Source organism: Bombina bombina, chromosome 4 (genome assembly GCF_027579735.1).
Source record: "Bombina bombina isolate aBomBom1 chromosome 4, aBomBom1.pri, whole genome shotgun sequence".
Taxonomy (NCBI): domain Eukaryota; kingdom Metazoa; phylum Chordata; class Amphibia; order Anura; family Bombinatoridae; genus Bombina; species Bombina bombina.
In genome coordinates, this window is record NC_069502.1 from 1,146,968,992 (window position 1) to 1,146,990,821 (window position 21,830).

The following is a 21,830-nucleotide window of genomic DNA, read 5'->3' on the forward strand; positions in this document are numbered from 1 at the left end:
TGTAACAGGGACTTCTCCTGTCTCCCTGTGCACAGTACATAATCTTGTGGCGAGCACGCTATTCCGCTGAGGTCACCGAGAAGAATGGCCCTTTTTTGTTTTCTGTTGCACATCTGACACATCTAGTGGTGGGAGTCGGGAGCCAAAAAAAAGATGTGCGGACTACAGAAGGGTGTTTGCACACTGAATAAGCTGTTTATCCAAGTGTTTTGCGGCAACCCCCAGTTTAAGATGAATGAGAGCATGCATTTTTACTTTAATCGCTCTTTAGGTATAGAGGGAACATGTATGTGATTTTAAGACACTTTTGTTATAAAATTTACTTTGTTTCTTGTTATCCTTTGTTGAAAAGCATATAGCTAGCTGGTGACTGGTGGATACAAATACATACCTCTTGTCATTTGGCTCAGCAGTTGTATTCAGCTAGTATTTTATTTAAAAAAAGCTCTAAACTGAATAGTGGCAGACTGGCTGCCAGTACCTAAGATGGTGGTGACCAGTGGGGAGGGAGGAGAACTGTTTGGAATCAGGTAGGGATCAGAGAGGTGTTAATTATGAGTAGGGTTGCCACCCGTCCCTTTAAATACAGAACACTTATAAGTTACACATGCTACAGGGTGTGCAGGGAGGAATATGAATAGTGCAGCATGTGTAACTCATAAGTGTCCAGGAAAAGATGGCTGAGGTGGCAACCCTAATTGTGAGGGTAATCTCTAAACTACAGAAAATATTTCTGTTAAAGGGACAGTCTACTCCAGAATTTTTAGTGTTTAAAAATATAGATAATCCCTGTATTACCCATTCCCAAGTTTGCATTAATAACAATGATATATTAATATTTTTTTACCTCTGTGATTACCTTGTATCTAAGCCTTTGCAGACTGCCCCTTATCTCAGTGATTTTTACAGACATGCATTTTAGCCAATCAGTGCTGACTTATAAATAACTCCATAGGTGTGAGCACAATTGTATCTATATGGCACACATGAACTAGCGCTGTCTAGCTGTAAATACATTGTCAATTTGCAGAAAAGAGGCGGCCTTAAAGGGCTTAGAAATTATTAGCATATGAGCTTTCCTAGGTTTAGCTTTTTTTTTTTTTTTTAAATTATTTTTTATTGAGAGAAAGGAAGTAACAGCACATTCACAAAATGACATAATGTTAAGATGGCAGATGCAACTGCACACATAATCCATTATACATATTAGCAAATAATACATCTGTTTGTTAAGAGATGAAACTGGCATAAAGCCAGGAAGATAGCGAGTGTGCCTTGAAAAAAAGAAAGTGGTTGAAGCCTAAAATAGCTCCATGTAGGTACATCAGTCCCTCTCCCATTCTCTCTATTTTCTATTTTCCTTTATATAAACCTTAACTAATCTATACAACCTACTCAACTAACTCTACAAACTAGAGAAGCCATTATTTGCCTGGACGGGGCCCAGGATGGGGGGGAAGAGAAAAAAAAAAGGGGGCGGCCTACGTAGGGGAAGAGGAGGGGGGAGGAGGAGGAGGTTAGGAGTCAGTCAACATTCAGAACCATCCGTGCAACTCATCATACATGCTGAACTCTAGTCACGTTTTGGTCTATTCCACTGTGGTCTAAGAAGGACATGGGACCATTCCCCACGTAAGGATTCCTCCAAGAACACAGTGGTGTCTCGGAAAGGTCTCAGGATATATCTCTGTATTTGCAATTAGAACGTTAGGATAAGTCTACGCCATTTCTTGTTGAACGTCCATTCTAACATCAAGCTGTTCTGTGAACATTTGTAGCTTAAGCATGTTCCGAAAACAAGCAACTGATGGAGGGGATTTACTAACCCAAAACTTTAGGATGCATTTTCTAGCAAGTAGCACCACTAAACTTAGCACCTGGTCGACCTGTCGAAACCGTGCATCCCATTTCAAGAACAGCACTGCAGTGGGGTTAAGGGTAAGGGGGATGTTCAACCTTTTATTAATCCAATATTGGATCTTGGCCCAAAATTTCCGAACCAAGGGACACGTCCAGAAATAGTGGAGGAGGTTTGGAGAATCAGAGGAACATTATATACATTTATTGGGACAACCAGGGTCCCATTTGGCTCGGAGTCTAGGTGTGAGGTATGCTCTATGTGTGATTCTGGTCTGCGATTCCCTGAGTACCGCCGACAAAGTCGCCCTCTTAATTTTGGTCATGCTGTCTTTTAAGTCTTCCCAAGAAATACTTTCCAAACCCTCCCTCTCCCATCTAGACAAGAGATCAGGTTGTATGGACTGCAAGCGCTGGTGTATCAGAACTTGGTATATTTCAGACAAAGAAAACCTGCCCATTTTAAATAGGGATTGTGACAACCGAAAGGGTGATCCTTCCCAGAAATTGTCATTGTCTCTGATCACTGCCCCAATGTAATGTCGCGCCTGTAAATAGACATAAAAATGTTGCTTTGGCAGATTAAATCCCCCTTGCAGGGCAGTAAAAGTCTTAACCGAGCGAGTGGTTCCAAAAGTGCGCCAATAGAGGTCAGTCCCCGTTGCTCCCAGAAATCAAAGGGCCGCATATCTAGTCCCGCAGGAAAGTCTGGATTTTTACAGAGAGGTAAGTATATGGAGGCGTGACAAGACTTTCGTAGGAATTTGTGCGCCTGTTGCTAGGCTTTGATAGGATCTCTATATAGCACATCAAGGCCTAAGGTCCTGATAATCTTGAGATCTTTCATATGTGGCAATAGGTTTAGCTTTTAACAAAGTATAAAATTGCATGCTCTATCTGAATCACGAACGTTTAATTTTGACTAAACAGTCCCTTTTTAACAGCTAACTGATTAACTCCTTCGCTGCCGGGAATTTTAGAAGTGTAGTGCGCAGCTGCAATTAGCAGCTTTCTAATTACCAAAAACCAATGGCCATGCATGTATGCTATTTCTGATCTAAGGGATCACAGAGAACCTTTTACAACCATTTGTCTTGACTACAGTAGTCTTGTTTTGTAGGTCAGTTTAGAGAATTTGGGCATTTCTACTGTACCAAATGAGAATTAAACCCTGTTGCATAATTTTAGATTTAGCTGCAAATAAAGACCTTAGAACAATCAAAAACAATAAAAATATATATACGTTTTGGTCTTAGCTGAATCAGTTAGATAGCTACAGGTTTTTGTGGAATACGATACTTGAATCTTTTTATGTATTTTTTTTATTTTTTGGGGATAATTTAACAAAACTTTTTTTAATTCTTTGAATAAATAGCTAGTTGAAACTATCATCCATCGAATATATATATATGTATGTAGCCACCAATCGGCAAGCACTACCCAGGGTTCTGAACCAAAAATGGGCCAGTTCCTTAGCTTAGATTCCTGCTTTTTCGCATAAAGATGGCAAGAGAATGAAGAAAAATTGATAATAGGAGTAAATTAGAAAGTTGCTTAAAATTACATATTATATATGAATTATGGAAGAAAACAGTTGGGTTTAGTGTCCCTTTAAACGAGTGAAAGAAAAAAGGCTAAAAATTCTCCAGTTCAGAGTGGCGTGAATAAATGTGCATTTATTTGCATAGAGACTCACTGGATTCCCTGCGTGCAAATCAAAATTACATAACTATACAGAAAGGCCCTTATTTATATGAGGATACCCCTTTCTTTTTACAATAGAGTTTAGGGGGGAAAACAGACAATATTGTCTATAACCTTTGTTTATTTTGGATTTTAATTACATTTTAATATATATATATAGTACCAAATAAAACCATAGTGTTTGCTTGGCGAAAATTTCACATTAAATCATGCCTAGTAAATAAAATTATTTCATTATTTATTTTGCCTGCTTTTCAAGTAGTTTTAAATTGTGTTTGTATCTCTATCTAGTGAATTGATAACGTTGACCCAACAGCATCCCACACAGTGATTGATTGTTTAGTGTACAAGCTCATTTACTGTCCCTTGAAAAACAGATATAAAGTCATAATTGAACTTACATAGATTGGATAGAGCATGACTTTAATAAACATGTCTATTTGGCTATTTTGGGCTGATCTGAATGCAGAAGATAACGGCCACAAGCCGCATTTGGCAATTTTCACAGCCAAATTTTTTCTTGTGAAAGCACAACACACTAAGATCTGGATTTGCGCAACACACTAAGATCTGGATTTGCACAACACACTAAGATCTGGATTTGCGCAACACACTAAGATCTGGATTTGCGCAAAACACTAAGATCTGGATTTGCGCAACACACTAAGATCTGGATTTGCGCAACACACTAAGATCTGGATTTGCACAACACACTAAGATCTGGATTTGCACAGCACACTAAGATCTGGATTTGCACAACACACTAAGATCTGGATTTGCGCAACACACTAAGATCTGGATTTGCGCAACACACTAAGATCTGGATTTGCACAACACACTAAGATCTGGATTTGCACAGCACACTAAGATCTGGATTTGCACAACACACTAAGATCTGGATTTGCGCAACACACTAAGATCTGGATTTGCGCAACACACTAAGATCTGGATTTGCACAACACACTAAGATCTGGATTTGCACAACACACTAAGATCTGGATTTGCACAGCACACTAAGATCTGGATTTGCACAGCACACTAAGATCTGGATTTGCACAACACACTAAGATCTGGATTTGCACAGCACACTAAGATCTGGATTTGCACAGCACACTAAGATCTGGATTTGCACAGCACACTAAGATCTGGATTTGCACAGCACACTAAGATCTGGATTTGCACAACACACTAAGATCTGGATTTGCACAGCACACTAAGATCTGGATTTGCACAGCACACTAACATCTAGATTTGCACAGATTGTAGTGTGTTGCACTTTCACAAGAATACATCCGGCTCCGAAAATTGCCGAATTAGTGTTACAGTCACCATCTTTGGCATTTAGATCGGCCCAAAATAGCCAAATGCTCACGTCTACATTTAAAAAAAAAAATTCTTCTATTATCATTTTTTCTTAGTTCACTTGGTATCCTTTGTTAAAGAGTAATCCTAGTTGAGCTCAAGAGCGTGCATGTGTCTTTATCCATCGGGCAGCAATGTTATATATATATATAGTTGCAAACTGTTGTCATAGAGTGCTATAGACACGTGCATGCTGCTATCAGCCTACCTAGCTTTACACTTCAACAAAGAATACCTAGAGAACAAAGCAAATTTTATAATAGAAGTAACATGGAACGTATTATTTAATTTCCCTGTCCCTTTATCATTACCTTGGTAACTGGCCATATATCAAACTAGAAAATAATGTTTGTTTATATAATTTCATCTATGCTTCTGCAGAAATCCAGATCTCAGGATGCCCCTCTAATGCTGGATATCGGTCTTTAGTGCACTGCTTGTGAACCTATTTGTAGCAAGTACCCTACAGGTCCTAAGTGTCCCAGCTGCAACAAGTAATTATTATTAGGTTAAACCATCCGGAGCAGCTGCGCAGATCCCAAATGTGACCATCTGGTATCAGATAGCGTTTACTGTTGTAGGAATTTATTTTAAAATCCAGTTTTACTGAATGAAAATGCAACAAAGCTCTGGAAATATTAGCGCAACAAATAATTAGTAAATCAACTTGTAGAGAAAACGCACAGAACATACATTTAGTTATTTAATATTGTGCCTCTTAGAGAAAAGCACGACGAGGGAAGTCAAATTCATTTGATCACAATTCTGCATCTAACTTCATACACAGTTCAGGCTCATTTCCTTGTGACATTTCCTGTGGTCCTATATGTGGCACATGATGCGTTTTCACAGTGTTACCTGGCACTTTTCCTGTGACTCGCTTTATGTCAGTGTTTCACAACTCCAGTCCTCAGATATCTATAATTAGCCTCATTCTAAGGTAGGGTTGCCACCTCAGCCATGTTTTCCTGGACACTTATGAGTTACACATGCTGCAGGGTGTGCAGGGAGGAACATGTATTGTAACTTATAAGTGTTCTGTATTATAAGGGACGGGTGGCAACCCTATTATAAGGATTTCCTACCTGAGCACAGGTGAGCCAATCACAATGAGTGAGTAGCTGACCAGCCAGGAAGGGAAAATACAATCTGACCAGTTAGGGGGGCTTCAGGGTAGAACTGAGGAACACTGATATCTGTGATACGTTGAATGTTTCCATTAACTGACGACGTGCTGGAGTAGCTCTTACCGTTTTAGAGAACGGACAGTAGAATGTTGGTCAGTAGCTTAGGTAGTTTTGTGTTTAATAAATATTAAAGCTTTTCCAATAATTGAAACTATTAAATCATTTAAAAATAAAAACAATGTAATATTGCAGTGTTCCTGGTGTTCAAGTACCTGCTTATTGATCTCAGTATTATCTTTGCTGTTTAAAGGGACAGTTTACAACAATTCTCATATAACTGCATGTAATAGACACTACTATAAAGAATAATATGCACAGATACTGATCTAAAAATCCAGTATAAAAACTTACTTAGAACTTCCCAGTTTAGCACTATTGATGAGTTAGTCTGGGACAACCAGTGAAAAGGGCTGGGAAAACAAGAGCAGACATCCCTCCCCCCCCCCCCCCCCGCATATGAAAAGACAGATAACATAAACAGGAGCCAGCAGGAGTCTGTAAACGTGAGTATACATTTGACACTGTGGGGCTTGGTTAGGAGTCTGAAAATCAGCACAATGTTATTAAAAAATAAGCAAAGCTATACATTGTTATAAAAACACTATCAGATGGGCTATATAAATAGATCATCTACAAAACATTTATGCAAAGAAAAACCTAGTGTATAATGTCCCTTTTAATGTCCTTTTTAGAGCAGTCCTCAGAATATGCATAAAGTCAACTTTCTCCTCATAGCTTTTCCAGAGCCCTTTAATACAAACGCCCATGTGTATTTATAAAGGCCTGCAGCAGGAATAAAGAGTTATTTAAAGGGACACAATAGAAAAAAAGTATGCAGCTGTTTCACTTTATCAGTTTATTTTTAGACAAAATGCGCCCCTTTCCTATGTGTTTAACTGCTATAAATAACTTTTCATTCACTACATAGGCAACACCAACTGTCATCTCCTATGAACGCATAAAAGTAGCTCACTGGGCCCTTTGTATTATTCTGGTATTGCAACCACATGTGAGTCAAACAAATGACATCATCTCTGTGACTCGAGCCTTATTACCTGGATCCCCACACCCATTCATGTGACCGGCTGTATACTGCAGGGCTACTGTGTCACTCAGTACTAATAGCCTGGGGAGGACAATTAAAGGGACACAAATTGTAAGCTGCATGATTATAAACCTTCATATTTTCCAATGAAAACTGCAGATTTTTGTTGTTTAATAAGTAAATTGTTTTATAATTACTCTTTTCACTGATTTTCCTGTCCCCCAGAACAAAAGAACCCCTGATAACCAAACACAAACTAATATTCAAATATAGCACAAACTCTGTTTGCACATGGGCAGACTAGGGTAGCCAGCACTCTTGTTTTCTTAAGGTGGTTTAGCACTGATTCAACTTGGTTACTATTGCAAAGAATGATTTGCCTGTCATGATTGTCTGATAATCCACCTTTTAAGAGCATGTGACACCATAGAATCTTAGGGAGGGAGGGAAAAGTAAACAAAAGCTCACATAAATATTCTTAAAGTATTAACCCAAGCCTCCCTTGGAGAAAGTAAAACAAACACCGCTTTAGATGTATTTTTCAACAAAAGACTGCAAAATAAATAATACAGGTATATTGCAATAATGTTACACTTGCAATAATGAATCATTTTATGCATTGTTGAATTGTCAAGTTTAATAGACCTTTTTAAAAGTACAAAAAACACAAAATGTAATTCCCCTTAAAGTGAAGGTCAATTTAGATGAATTGGTGCCCGGTTTTTAATAAACCCATTAAAAACAGGGGCACTTTAATTCATCAAAATGTACATTTCACTCGTTTTCTTCAAATACTTACCTTTTTAATCCTGACAGCCGCTGCAGCGCTTCCTCCGCTCGTCGCAAGCCCTCTTCGCGGGTCCAAAATGACGGATCCGGCTTCCTCCAATAACGGCATTGCCTCAGACCATGATTCCCCCGGGGGTGAAGCCGTGATTGGAGGAAGGCGGATTCGTCATTTCTGATGTATGAAGAGGCTACCGACGGCCGGGGGAATCACTGGAGCGGCTGTGAAGATTAAAAGGTATTTGAAGAAAAAGAGTGAAATGTCAATTTTGATTAATTAAAGTGCCCTTGTTTTTAATAGGTTTATTAAAACTGGGCACTGATTCATCTAAATTGACCTTCACTTTAAAGGGCTAGATTACAAGTGGAGAGCAAAATATTGCTTTCGCGAAAGCTATATTTGCACTCCACTTGGTAATATTAGCTCACGCAAATGTGCGCTATTATTACATGTTAGGTGCAATGCGAACCTGACCTCATGTTCACATTGCAGGGAAGCTTTGTGCTCATGAGGGGGAGCGTTTCCATTGGCTCCAAAGGGAGCCTCGTTGTCATGCCATGAGGTAAGTTGTGCAGCACATTTAAATATTTATATGGATACATTTATGTGCATATACACACATATATGTATATAAGCATATAGATATATTTACAGGAATAACAGTTCCCCATAGACACCACCCATACAGACACTTTAACCCCTCATAACTGCCTCTTGCAGTTAATTATTTTTTGTTATTTTTTTAAATAAAAATTTTATATTCTTTATTTTATTAAGAACTACACTACACTGTATTATTGGGGCACATTTTTAAAATTAACCAGAGATCTGATCTCTGGTTAATTTGCGGAGAGCTAATTGCTACCACAAGCTTGCGGTAGCCATATCCAGCCACCTGTAATGTTTGGTTATTTATTGCTTCATTTCTAAAAAAAATTGGTGAATCGGCTGCATAGAAAAACATTGATATGAAAAACAAAAAAGTAACATTTTAAAACTTTAGCATTAGCAGAATGCATCTGTCAGATTATTCCTGCTAATGCTGATTGGCTATGAGCCACACTGTCAGAATAAAAGGTACGGTTGGGATCAGTTTGTCAACACTTAGGATACAACTGCAGTGGTTATACCCTTAATGGGTCATAATTACACTAATAATATACCGTTTATGGGTAAATAAGGTACAAATATGTTTCTAATGGTCCATGTCTGTACCATTTAACCCCCCAAAAAAGGTACAAAAAAGTTGAGGGAGATGGGTGGTTTTAACGCTGCCAAACCGTGCAAGTCCATATAATTTGTGCACCTGAGCGTTATTATTTCCCAAGATGGTAAACGGTTATTTTATACTTAGGTTACATAGTTATCCACAGTGATCTTAATTATTCAATGAACTCATAACTGGCAATCACCAAAAATGAATTCAACATACACGTTGTACAGCAGAATAGTTAATTTTCAATGGCTGTTATATGCAAGAGGTGGACAAAACAACAAATACTTAACAACCCATATCTTTACTGACGCTGTGGTGCTTGTTCTAAACAGCACACAAGCACTTAATTAACCTCTTCCTGATGTTAGGACGTTCCATGCCGCTCTAACTGCACTGGGCTTTAGCGGCGTTAGCATGGCATGGAACGTCCTAGCCGTTTTGGCTGTACTGAAGCCAATGGCACTTCCAGAATAGGATTGTGGCCTGGAGGGTGTGCCTAGCGTCATAGGGACGCCCCTCTGACCCGATCCCATCATTGATATCTCAATTGTTGTTCCGATGTAGACAAATTAAAGACGGCATGAAAGGGTTAACATTTTAATGTTTATATTTAGAGCAACAAGATGATACCTTTTATACATAAAGCAAATGTATTATCTTAAAATACAAAGAAAAAATGTAATTTTAAACCCTATAAAATAAACAAAAGCTGTTTAAGAACCAGTTTTAAAAAATAAAATAAAATTGGGACCGTTCCCCAGTCACATACATGGACATTCTGTAACGCGCCATGTGTTGGTAGAAAGTTCCTGGATATTGTGTAACACAGCACCAAAATGTGTACTGGAGAAAAAGACTTGTTTGCATATATTTTGCATAGGGTAACATTTCAAATGTATGGTTGTGTTTTGTTGTTTATGCCTCCACTGAATCCCCCTTCCATTTGTTATATTTTATTATTAATATGTTTTCTCTATGTTTATGTGGCGTGTGTCACCATAAGTTAAATGGTGTGTTGTTATAGTCTAGTCCTGAGTGAAATTAGGCAATATGAGTAGTTCCTTTTGGAATAGATGGTCTTGCCCAGTGCTTTCAGAAATACCAGTGGTGGCAGAGTCTTAGGACCTGCTTACTGGCTGCACTTTCTAAAATTATGAAACTTCATTGTGGTTACTGCAATTTTTTTTTAAATTATTGTTATTAAAAGGTAGACATATAATTATGTCTAGCTTTTAATAACAATAGGCAATGCGCCTATTGTACTGAAGGGGTACATTCCCCTTCAATACAATTGGCGCATTGCGCATGCGCAAAAGCCGGTTACGAGGAGGATAGAAAAATTACAGGGATCACAAGAATATGCTGATGTCACTGATGACGAAAATGGGGAGGGGCTTAACGGACATTTTGAAACGGCTGTGGCGCGAACAGTAAGTGGTTTTAATGGCAAACACAATCGATTAGAAAACTGGGCTACATTGATAGATGATGATCGGAGGAAAGTTTATATGTATAACTTAAAATAGTTTTTGGGTTGACTGTCCCTTTAAGAGCCGGCCAATTTTTGGTTCAGAATCTGGGTTATGCTTGCTTATTGGTTTGCTAAATGTAGCCACCAATAAGCAAGTGCTATCCAGGGTGCTGAACATAAAATGGGCTGGATCCTAAGCTTCAAATTCCTGCTTTTTAAATAAAGATAGCAAGAGAACGAAAAAAAATTGATAATAGGAGTAAATTATAAAGTTGCTTAGTATTGCATGCTCTATCTGAATCATTAAAGAAAAAAAATTGGGTTTAGTATCCCTTTTAACCCCTTAATGACCGAGGACGTGCAGGGTACGTCCTCAAAAAAAAGGCAGTTAACGCCTGAGGACGTACCCTGCACGTCCTCGGTGGGGAAAGCAGCTGGAAGCGATCCTGCTCGCTTCCAGCTGCTTTCCGGTTATTGCAGTGATGCCTCGATATGGAGGCATCCTGCAGTAACTTTACATGGCCATCCGATGCAGAGAGAGCCACTCTGTGGCCCTCCCTGCACCGGACATTGATGGCCGGTATCGTTGGTGGGTGGGAGCCGACTTGGAAGGCGGGTGGGCGGCCATCGGTGTATCCTCTGACATCAAGGGGGGCGGGATCGGAGGCGGGGCCGTTAGGGGGAGCGCGCACGTGCACGGAGGTTGGCGGGTGGGCGCGTGCACGGGGCGGGAGCGGGTGGGAACCGCTACACTACGGAAAATATTGCTAGGAAAAAATGGCCAAATCTTGTTTGTGCAAAAGCACAAAAATAGATCGTGGAGGGGTGGGGGGTTGGTTTTGTGTGGGGGGAAGCTACACTACAGAAAATTTTAATAAAAATAAAAAAAAACCCATATTTTCTTCTAAACTGGGTACTGGCAGACAGCTGCCAGTACCCAAGATGGCGCATATTAAGTTAGAGTGAGAGGGTTATAGAGCTGTTTGGGGGGGATCAGTGAGGTTGGGGGCTAAGGGGGGGATAGTACACAGCAGCATATGTAAATATGCTTTTTAAAAACACAAAAAAACAACAAATATAGCTTTTATTTTAGTACTGGCAGACTTTCTGCCAGTACTTAAGATGGCGGGGACAATTGTGGGGTGCGGGAGGGAAGAGAGCTGTTTGGGAGGGATCAGGGGGTCTGATGTTTCAGGTGGGAGGCTGAGCTCTACACTAAATGTGATATTAACCCTGCAAGCTCCCTACAAGCTACCTAATTAACCCCTTCACTGCTCGCCATAATACACGTGTGATGCGCAGCGGCATTTAGCGGCCTTCTAAATACCAAAAAGCAACGCCAAAGCCATATATGTCTGCTATTTCTGAACAAAGGGGATCCCAGAGAAGCATTTACAACCATTTGTGCCATAATTGCACAAGCTGTTTGTAAATGATTTCAGTGAGAAACCTAAAATTGTGAAAAATTTAACGTTTTTTTTAATTTGATCGCATTTGGCGGTGAAATGGTGGCATGAAATATACCAAAATGGGCCTAGATCAATACTTGGGGTTGTCTACTACACTACACTAAAGCTAAAATTACCCCAAAAAGCTCCCTACATGCTCCCTAATTAACCCCTTCACTGCTGGGCATAATACACGTGTGGTGCGCAGTGGCATTCTAATTACCAAAAAGCAACACCAAAGCCATATAAGTCTGCTATTTCTGAACAAAGGGGATCCCAGAGAAGAATTTACAACCATTTGTGCCATAATTGCACAAGCTGTTTGTAAATAATTTCAGTGAGAATCCTAAAGTTTGTGAAAAAGTGAACAATTTTTTTTATTTGATCGCATTTGGCGGTGAAATGGTGGCATGAAATATACCAAAATTGGCCTAGATCAATACTTTGGGATGTCTACTAAAAAAAAATATATACATGTCAATGGATATTCAGGGATTCCTGAAAGATATTAGTGTTCTAATGTAACTAGCGCTAATTTTGAAAAAAAAAAATGGTTTGGAAATAGCAAAGTGCTACTTGTATTTATGGCCCTATAACTTACAAAAAAAGCAAAGAACATGTAAACATTGGGTATTTCTAAACTCAGGACAAAATTTAGAAACTATTTAGCATGGGTGTTTTTTGGTGGTTGTAGATGTGTAACAGATTTTGGGGGTCAAAGTTAGAAAAAGTGTTTTTTTTTTTTCAATTTTTCCTCATATTTTATAATTTTTTTTATAGTAAATTATAAGATATGATGAAAATAATGGTATCTTTAGAAAGTCCATTTAATGGCGAGAAAAACGGTATATAATATGTGTGGGTACAGTAAATGAGTAAGAGAAAAATTACAGCTAAACACAAACACCGCAAAAATGTAAAAATAGCCTCGGTCCCAAACGGACAGAAAATGGAAAAGTGCTGTGGTCATTAAGGGGTTAATGTTACTTTAATTTTAATATGGGAATTGATTATGATTATTACTTTTTTTTATAAAGTTGACTCTGGTTGTTTTTTTTTATATCTAGGATTTGTATTGTTGAAGAAAAGATCTAAACAGAATGACTCATTGGTTTCATCGTAACCCTTTAAAGGCCACAGCTCCTGTGTCTTTCAATTTATATGGAGTTGCTTCAAGCCCAGCAGCCTCAAAGATATGCTCGTGAGTTACTGTAATTTGCACGTGTTCTTGTATTTGTGCTAAATACGTTATTTACAAGTTGCTTCAAGCAATAGAATTTATTTGTAAGAAAAAGCCACTGTGAAAGGCGAAATCCCATTTAGTTAGAAAAACCTGCTCTGAATGCACCTATTCCATATAATGATAGATTATTGTGTAGTAACAAGATATTTATAACTTAGCAAAAACAGTTGTAGCAATCCTCTTTCTTGCTCACAAAAATGTCAAACCTGGCCACATAGTAAAGAGTTAAAATAGGAACAAAACGTTCAGTAATTAAAAGGTTTATAAAGTGACATATAGTAATGACAGCCTTTTTAATAATGTCATATGTATCCGTTTTTCATCAAAGGTATTAATTAGGTTTTTGTTTTTATATAAAAATAATGTTATTTATGTTACCTTCTAATCCCTCGGCTGTCTGCCCCCTGTAAAACCTTTTTTTTCTAGATGTTTAGTTGTAGGCTGCGTGGCCAATCTAAAGCTGTCCTGCGGGGCTCATAGAGAGGTAATGAAGGCCGGAGTGCCGACTGCTCATGTTCCGTTAGTCTCAAAGGGAACAGTGAATCAGAACTGTAATTGTGATCTACAGTTTACATCAGACTTGAGATGACTTACACTGAAGACAAGCTGCGCATACGCGGTTCTTCCTTATAGTTTTCAGATGGTGGGCGGGAGGCATGTAAGGTCGTGCATAGAGCAGGTGGGGTCGCTCTGTGTGTCACTACAGAAAGAGATAGGAAAGGGGTGATAAATGATTTAATTTAAATATATACGGTATTACATTATTAATTAGAATAAAACTTACCAACGCTATAAATTTACAATATAGATCACTGTATAGCACATCTGTGTATTCTAACCATTTAGATGATTTTATTTATTATTATTATGTAAGTTTCATGGGTTCCAGCTGTGCTTATGATGTGCGTAAACTGCCATTAATATAGATAATAATCATCATTGAAATACAGAAGAATATTACTCCTGGGTATAAGAAAAAAGTCGTATCACGTTATTAAAGGGACATGACACCCAAAAATGTACGTTTGAGATTCAGACAGAGCAAACCATTTAAAAAAGAATAAAAAAGGTTCCAATTTACTTCTTTTATCACACACATTCTGTGTACGTGGCAGGAAACAGTGCTGCCATCTAGTGCTCCTGCAAATGGATAACATTCTTGCAAAACTGCTGCCATATAGTGCTCCAGGAATAGGCCGGCTCCTAAGCTTACATTCCTGCTTTTAAAAAAAAAATATATACCAAGAGAACAAAGAAAAATTGATAATAGAAATAAATTAGAAAATTGCTGCTCTATCTGAATCGTGAATAAAAAATGGTGTTTTATATCCCTTTAAGTCGGTGCTCGAGGCATTACATACAGACGAGTCAAGCGCTTTCCATGACTGGTTGTGATAGCAATAGCGCATTATAGCTTCATTTCCCAACAGTAACTCTAGTACAGCTTACAACTAAATCACCTACTGCACAATACAGATTGGTTTTTTATTACTTACTTTCCTTAGGGATTTAAGAACAACCAGAGCACGTCTGTTGGAAATCTTCTCCGACATCAACAGCAACCCAGAGATGATGAAAACTGCGTGTGATGCCTACTTCTCCCTCCTGCAAGGTACCGTTGTACATGTGTGTGCGGCTGTAGTTTATTGTGGTATTTCTTAGCTATAATCAGGGGAATTATTTTAGGTTTCATCAGCTCACTGGATGGAGGCACACAAGACAATAAGCTGCGCTACATCCAGAACTTCAAGTGGACTGATACATTGCAGGGAAATGCACCCAGGTACGCCATGTTTTGATTTATTGCTTCGATAACCTTGTCTTATTAATGTATATCAGAGATGGCTAACTGGTGATCCAAGGGCCACATGCGTCCCTCTGCACTGTTTTTTGAGGACCCAGGAGAAAGCAGAACTTAACACGTGAAATAGATTTTGTCACTTTAGGAAAAGTGGAACTAATGTGTGCTTTGGGGTGGCCACAACTCAAAAGAGCCCTCAGGTGGAGAGAAGAGCAGAGGGAGAGTGTATCCTGCCACACAAAATCTTGCCTTGTCCCACCAGACATTTTTATAAGTGAATATTACTATTTTTGTGTTATAATAGTCATACATTTATATTTGGCCCTTAAGGTTTCTAAAATATTTATCTATATCCCCACTGTGTTGTGAAGTTGGTCATCACTGTTCTATATAATTGGCAAGTATGAATATGTGACCTTTTTTTCTTTTTTATGCCACATTTTGAATATGGGTCTATGCATAACTGTACACACAGGGCTGCAAATTAACACAAATTCAGCATTAGTAAGAAATGCAAGTGTAGTAGTGAGAAATTTGTCATTGCATAAACTTGTACCATTTTCTCTGACTGGTCAACTTCTATCTATCTATCTATCTATCTATCTATCTACATGTACACAAGAACAGCTAATACATTTAAAATGATTTATCTGTGTTTTAGTGCCCAGCAAGATGCTGTTTTTGAGCTGATATCCATGGGATTTAATGTAGCCCTCTGGTATACTAAATATGCTTCACGGTGTGCTGGAAAAGAAGAGTAAGTATGTTAGTAAGTATGTTAGTAAGTATGTTAGTAAGTATGTTAGTAAGTATGTTAGTAAGTATGTTAGTAAGTATGTTAGTAGGTATGTTAGTAGGCATGTTAGTAGGTATGTTAGTAGGCATGTTAGTAAGCATGTTAGTAAGCATGTTAGTAAGCATGTTAGTAGGTATGTTAGTAAGCCTGTTAGTAAGCATGTTAGTAAGCTAGTAAGATTTCAGGATTAATGTTGCTTCAAATTGGTTTACCAATTGATTAAAACACTATACAATTAATTAAAACATGATGGGCCAAATTACGAGTGTAGCGCTAACGTTTGCAAGCGATAAGGAGTGTATGGCAGGTGTCTGCACTCGTCAGGTTTACCTCTGGTATTACGAGTTGACAGTAAACCTGATCGCTTAAGCGTAACTGTGATTTACACTAGAATGATTACCATGTCCTCAGAGCTCTGGTTAATTGTTTCGTGAAACTAAAAAGTGTCACAAAAGACATCAAATAAATTAAAAAGTACACTTACACTCATAATAACACCATCTAATAAAAAATATAAAAAAAAAAAATTGCACACAAAAGTTATAAAGGCTCAGGTGTTAGAAAAAAGGCAGCCAAAGGGCTTTACGATTGAGATACATACATATCCTTGTCTACAGATGTATGTGTATCTATGTCTATATATGTGTACAGATGTATTTATATAAAGAAATATATAGAAGTGAATTGGAGATGAAAACATATCTGACTTAGTGAAGTTAGTCTGTAGTGTTGCTATAGGAATTTTTATATAGACAAGGATTTCACCTATTATGGGGCAGCACGCTTTCCCTCCAGCCTTCCCTTTTTACTGTTTTAAACATTTTTCTTTTTACTTGCACTTGCCCCGTCCCATTTCAGCATGACTGTGCCCCTGTGCACAAAGCAAGGGTCATGAAGACATGGTTTGACTAGTTTGGTGTGGAGGAACTCAAGCAGCCTGCACCTTAACCCCATTAAACACCTTTAGGATGAATTGGAATGCCAATTGCTTTTTTAGCTGAATGGGCACAAATTCCTACAGTGGGGAAACAGGAAGGCGCCAATAGGGTGATAACGTATAGACCCAGACAGGTGAGTATAAGGAGAGAAAAGCTACTCACAAGCAGGGCGGCACTTGAACGTGCCTAACCAAGCGGGCCGGGACCACAGCGTCGCCCGGGAGACTCACAACGGCAACAACACCAATCCTCGAGCCGGACCAAGTTCTGTGTGGCCAATCAGGAACGCTGGATGATGACACACCTCCCTCTTCGTATGCCGATACTGAACACAGGCATAGAGGGTAGGAGACAGGAACAAACTGTGTAAGGCTCTCCCGAAATACCGAGAGCTTGATTCACACAAGCCAACAAGCTTAGCGTGAAATTTCCTTTCCTCTATCTATATGAGGTGACCTTTTGTCAGACGCAGCTTATTGTACTCCTGTATTCAGAAGCTCATCTCTGCAGAAGAAAGGTGACTTTGCAGACAGGGTGTGTTAATCGCTTCCTTAGCATTGGTTAACAGCTAATCCAATGCAATGTGTGTGTGAATATGCATTGGATTAGCTGTTAACCAATGCTAAGGAAGCGATTAACACACCCTGTCTGCAAAGTCACCTTTCTTCTGCAGAGATGAGCTTCTGAATACAGGAGTACAATAAGCTGCGTCTGACAAAAGGTCACCTCATATAGATAGAGGAAAGGAAATTTCACGCTAAGCTTGTTGGCTTGTGTGAATCAAGCTCTCGGTATTTCGGGAGAGCCTTACACAGTTTGTTCCTGTCTCCTACCCTCTATGCCTGTGTTCAGTATCGGCATACGAAGAGGGAGGTGTGTCATCATCCAGCGTTCCTGATTGGCCACACGGAACTTGGTCCGGCTCGAGGATTGGTGTTGTTGCCGTTGTGAGTCTCCCGGGCGACGCTGTGGTCCCGGCCCGCTTGGTTAGGCACGTTCAAGTGCCGCCCTGCTTGTGAGTAGCTTTTCTCTCCTTATACTCACCTGTCTGGGTCTATACGTTATCACCCTATTGGCGCCTTCCTGTTTCCCCACTACAGATTTCCTAACCGTCTACGCACGCTACAGAAGAGCAGCCTTATATCGGATTGTTTGCTACATTCGTCACCATAGGCGCACCTCCATCAAGGACTTATTTTGTTTTTGATATCTGTTTCACAAATTCCTACAGACATACTCCAAACTCTTGTTGAAATCCTTCCCAGAAGAGTAGTGGCTGTTTTAGCTGCAATTTGTTTGTTGGAAGTGGCTTCCATATTAATTACATGGTTTTGGAATAAGATGTCCAACAAGCTCATATAAATGTGATGGTCAGGTGTCCATATACTTTTGAACATATAGTGTATGTTGTAAAGTGGCGCTGTCAACCATTACGATGTCATTGATAATATTATGTGTGTTATGTTTGTTTGCAATTTGTGTTATTTTCATAATAAAAAATGTATTAGAAAGTTTTCATATCCAAATTTGTTTTTTTTTAATCTATCATTGGCTATTTATACTTTGTCATCTTCTCTATAGCGTTACAGAAGAAGAAGCAAAGGAAGTCCACAGAAGTCTTAAAGTTGCAGCAGGGATTTTCAAGCACTTAAAGGTACAGAAACCTCGCTTTACTTTAGCTGATTAAAACTATTCAGAAACAGTCTCTGGTTTAGCAGTAAATACACTGGCAATAGGGGTAAATTAGATTAAAGGGACATTAAACCCAAAATATTTCTTTCATGATTCAGACAGAGCATAATATTAAAAAAGTTTCCAATTTACTTCTATTATTAAATTTCCTTCTTTCTAATGGTATTCTTTGTTGAAGAGATATCTATGTAGATGTCTGGAGCAAACAGTGCTGCCATCTAGTGTTCTTGCAAATGTATAACATTCTTGCAAAACTACTGCTACACAGTGCTCCTGAGTTAAACTCCCTGCTTTTAAACAAAAGATACTAACAGAATGAAGAACATTTTATAACAGAAGTAAAATAGAAAGTTGTTTAAAATTGCCTGATCTTTCTGAATCATGACCCTTTAAAGTATCGGATGTTTAAATCCAGCCTCATGGTAAGACCAGTTGTGAGAATGTTCATTGCCCGTTAGGTAATCATTTAGTTGTATGATTAATCTGCTCCATCATTATCACTTTAATACCTGGGTTGTTTTTTGTGGTGGGGGGGATGTACAGTATATTTAAGGGCAATTTTAGTTAAGTTCTAGGTATTAGACTACAAAATATTTAATGTACGTATGCCTATCAATCGATCTCCTCCTGAGGTATTAAAAATGAACGCCACTCCCCTGTGCGATTCCAGATGGCTTCCAGAGTTTACATATTTTTATCCATTAAAGGGACATGAAACCCAAAATGTTTCTTTTATAATTCGTGTGGATCATACAATTTTAAACAACTCGGAAATTGACTTCTATTATCTAATTTGCTTTATTCTCTTGGTATAGTTTGTTGAAGGAGCAGTCATGCTTTACTGGGAGCTAGCTGGAAGCCAATGACAATTGGCATGTATGCACAGCTTCTGAGCCTACCTAGGTATACTTTTCAACAAAGGATATAAACAGAACCAAACAAATTAGATAATATAAATAAATTGAAAAATTATCTTAAATTGCATGCTCTGTCTGAATCCAGAAAAAAAGTGTTTCATGTCCCTTTTAAGGCATCAATAATATTTTTGTAAAGTACTGCTTTATTATGCACTATACATAGATATATACGTCTTGCATGGGGACCCTTGAGCAAATTTTGTCAGTGCCTTAGGTGCTAGAACTTTGCTGCTCAGCTGACTACAAGCATTTACAATACTCAGTTATTGAACAGTTCTATACTACCTATGTGCTATAACACAATATCGTCCTAATCCTTTGTTTCCCTGGTTTTGGGTTTGATCACAATCCTTTATTAAAACATATTTAAAGGGACATTAAACACTTTGAGATATTAATATAAAATGATAAATCGTACATATAAAAAAAGTCTGCAATATACTTTCATTGTTTATTTTTCCCCCTTTTCCTGTAATTTAATTCTGACAATAACGTGCTTTCCAGTTCCTGTTAGAAAAAAAGTGCAGAACACTTTTATATTCCACACAGCCATTGGCTGCACACTCTAGTGACCTATTTATAACTGTCCCTAATTGGCCACAGCAAAGAAGGTAACCTAAGTTACAACATGGCAGCTCCCATTGTTTTATAGACACTTACGGCTAGATTTAGAGTTGGGCGGTAGCCGTCAAAACCAGCGTTAGAGGCTCCTAACGCTGGTTTTATGCTACCTCCGGTATTTGGAGTCAGTCAGGAAAAGGTCTAACGCTCACTTTGCAGCCGCAACTTTTCCATACCGCAGATCCCCCTACGCCATATGCGTATCCTATCTTTTCAATGGGATCTTCCTAATGCCAGTATTTAGAGTCTTGGCTGAAGTGAGCGTTAGAAATCTAACGACAAAACTCCAGCCGCAGAAAAAAGTCAGTAGTTAAGAGCTTTCTGGGCTAACGCCGGTTTATAAAGCTCTTAACTACTGTGCTCTAAAGTACACTAACACTACCTATGTACCCCTAAACCGAGGTCCCCCCACATCGCCACCACTCTATTAAAAATTTTTAACCCCTAATCTGCCGACCGCACACCGCTGCCACCTACGTTATCCCTATGAACCCCTAATCTGCTGCCCCTAACACCGCCGACCCCTATATTATATTTATTAACCCCTAATATGCCGCCCCCAACGTCGCCGCTACCTACCTACACTTATTAACCCCTAATCTGCCAACCGGACCGCGCCACTATTATAATAAAGTTATTAACCCCTAATCCGCCTCACTCCCGCCTCAATAACCCTATAATAAATAGTATTAACCCCTAATCTGCCCTCCCTAACATCGCCGACACCTAACTTCAAGTATTAACCCCTAATCTGCCGATCGGAGCTCACCGCTACTCTAATAAATTTTTTAACCCCTAAAGCTAATTCTAACGCTAACACCCCCCTAAGTTAAATATAATTTTATTCTAACAAAATAAATTAACTCTTATTAAATAAATTATTCCTATTTAAAGCTAAATACTTACCTGTAAAATAAACCCTAATATAGCTACAATATAAATTATAATTATATTGTAGCTATTTTAGGATTAATATTTATTTTACAGGCAACTTTGTATTTATTTTAACCAGGTACAATAGCTATTAAATAGTTCATAACTATTTAATAGTTACCTAGTTAAAATAATTACAAAATTACCTGTAAAATAAATCCTAACCTAAGTTACAATTAAACCTAACACTACACTATCAATAAATAAATTAAATAAACTACCTACAATTATTTACAATTAAACCTAACACTACACTATCAATAAATTAATTAAATACAATACCTACAAATAAATACAATTAAATAAACTAACTAAAGTACAAAAAATAAAAAAGAACTAAGTTACAAAAAATAAAAAAATATTTACAAACATTAGAAAAATATTACAACAATTTTAAACTAATTACACCTACTCTAAGCCCCCTAATAAAATAACAAAGCCCCCCAAAATAACAAAATGCCCTACCCTATTCTAAAATTAAAATAGAAAAGCTCTTTTACCTTACCAGCCCTGAAAAGGGCCCTTTGCGGGGCATGCCCCAAAGAATTCAGCTCTTTTGCCTGTAAAAAAAAAACATACAATACCCCCCCCCCCAACATTACAACCCACCACCCACATACCCCTAATCTAACCCAAACCCCCCATTAAATAAACCTAACAATAAGCCCCTGAAGATCTCCCTACCTTGTCTTCACCACAACGGGTCCCGATCTGTCCAGAAGAATTGCCTGGTATTTCGGCGCTGGACTGTCATTGGGCACACTACGCCCCTTCACAGAGAAAAAATATCCTGAAGCATATCAGTCTGACCC

At 38.5% G+C, this 21,830-nt stretch overlaps 1 protein-coding gene across 1 annotated transcript in view; it reads left to right on the forward strand.

The window, feature by feature from the left end:
* BROX (BRO1 domain and CAAX motif containing) overlaps nucleotides 1-21,830 on the forward strand; it is a gene marked incomplete at its 3' end in the record, with an annotated part of 54,739 nt that overhangs the window by 21,037 nt on the left and 11,872 nt on the right. Inside the window, 5 exon segments of the mRNA XM_053709369.1 lie at nucleotides 13,145-13,278; nucleotides 14,826-14,932; nucleotides 15,007-15,103; nucleotides 15,783-15,878; nucleotides 18,437-18,509. Of these exon segments, the coding sequence (XP_053565344.1) occupies nucleotides 13,178-13,278; nucleotides 14,826-14,932; nucleotides 15,007-15,103; nucleotides 15,783-15,878; nucleotides 18,437-18,509 (474 nt within the window).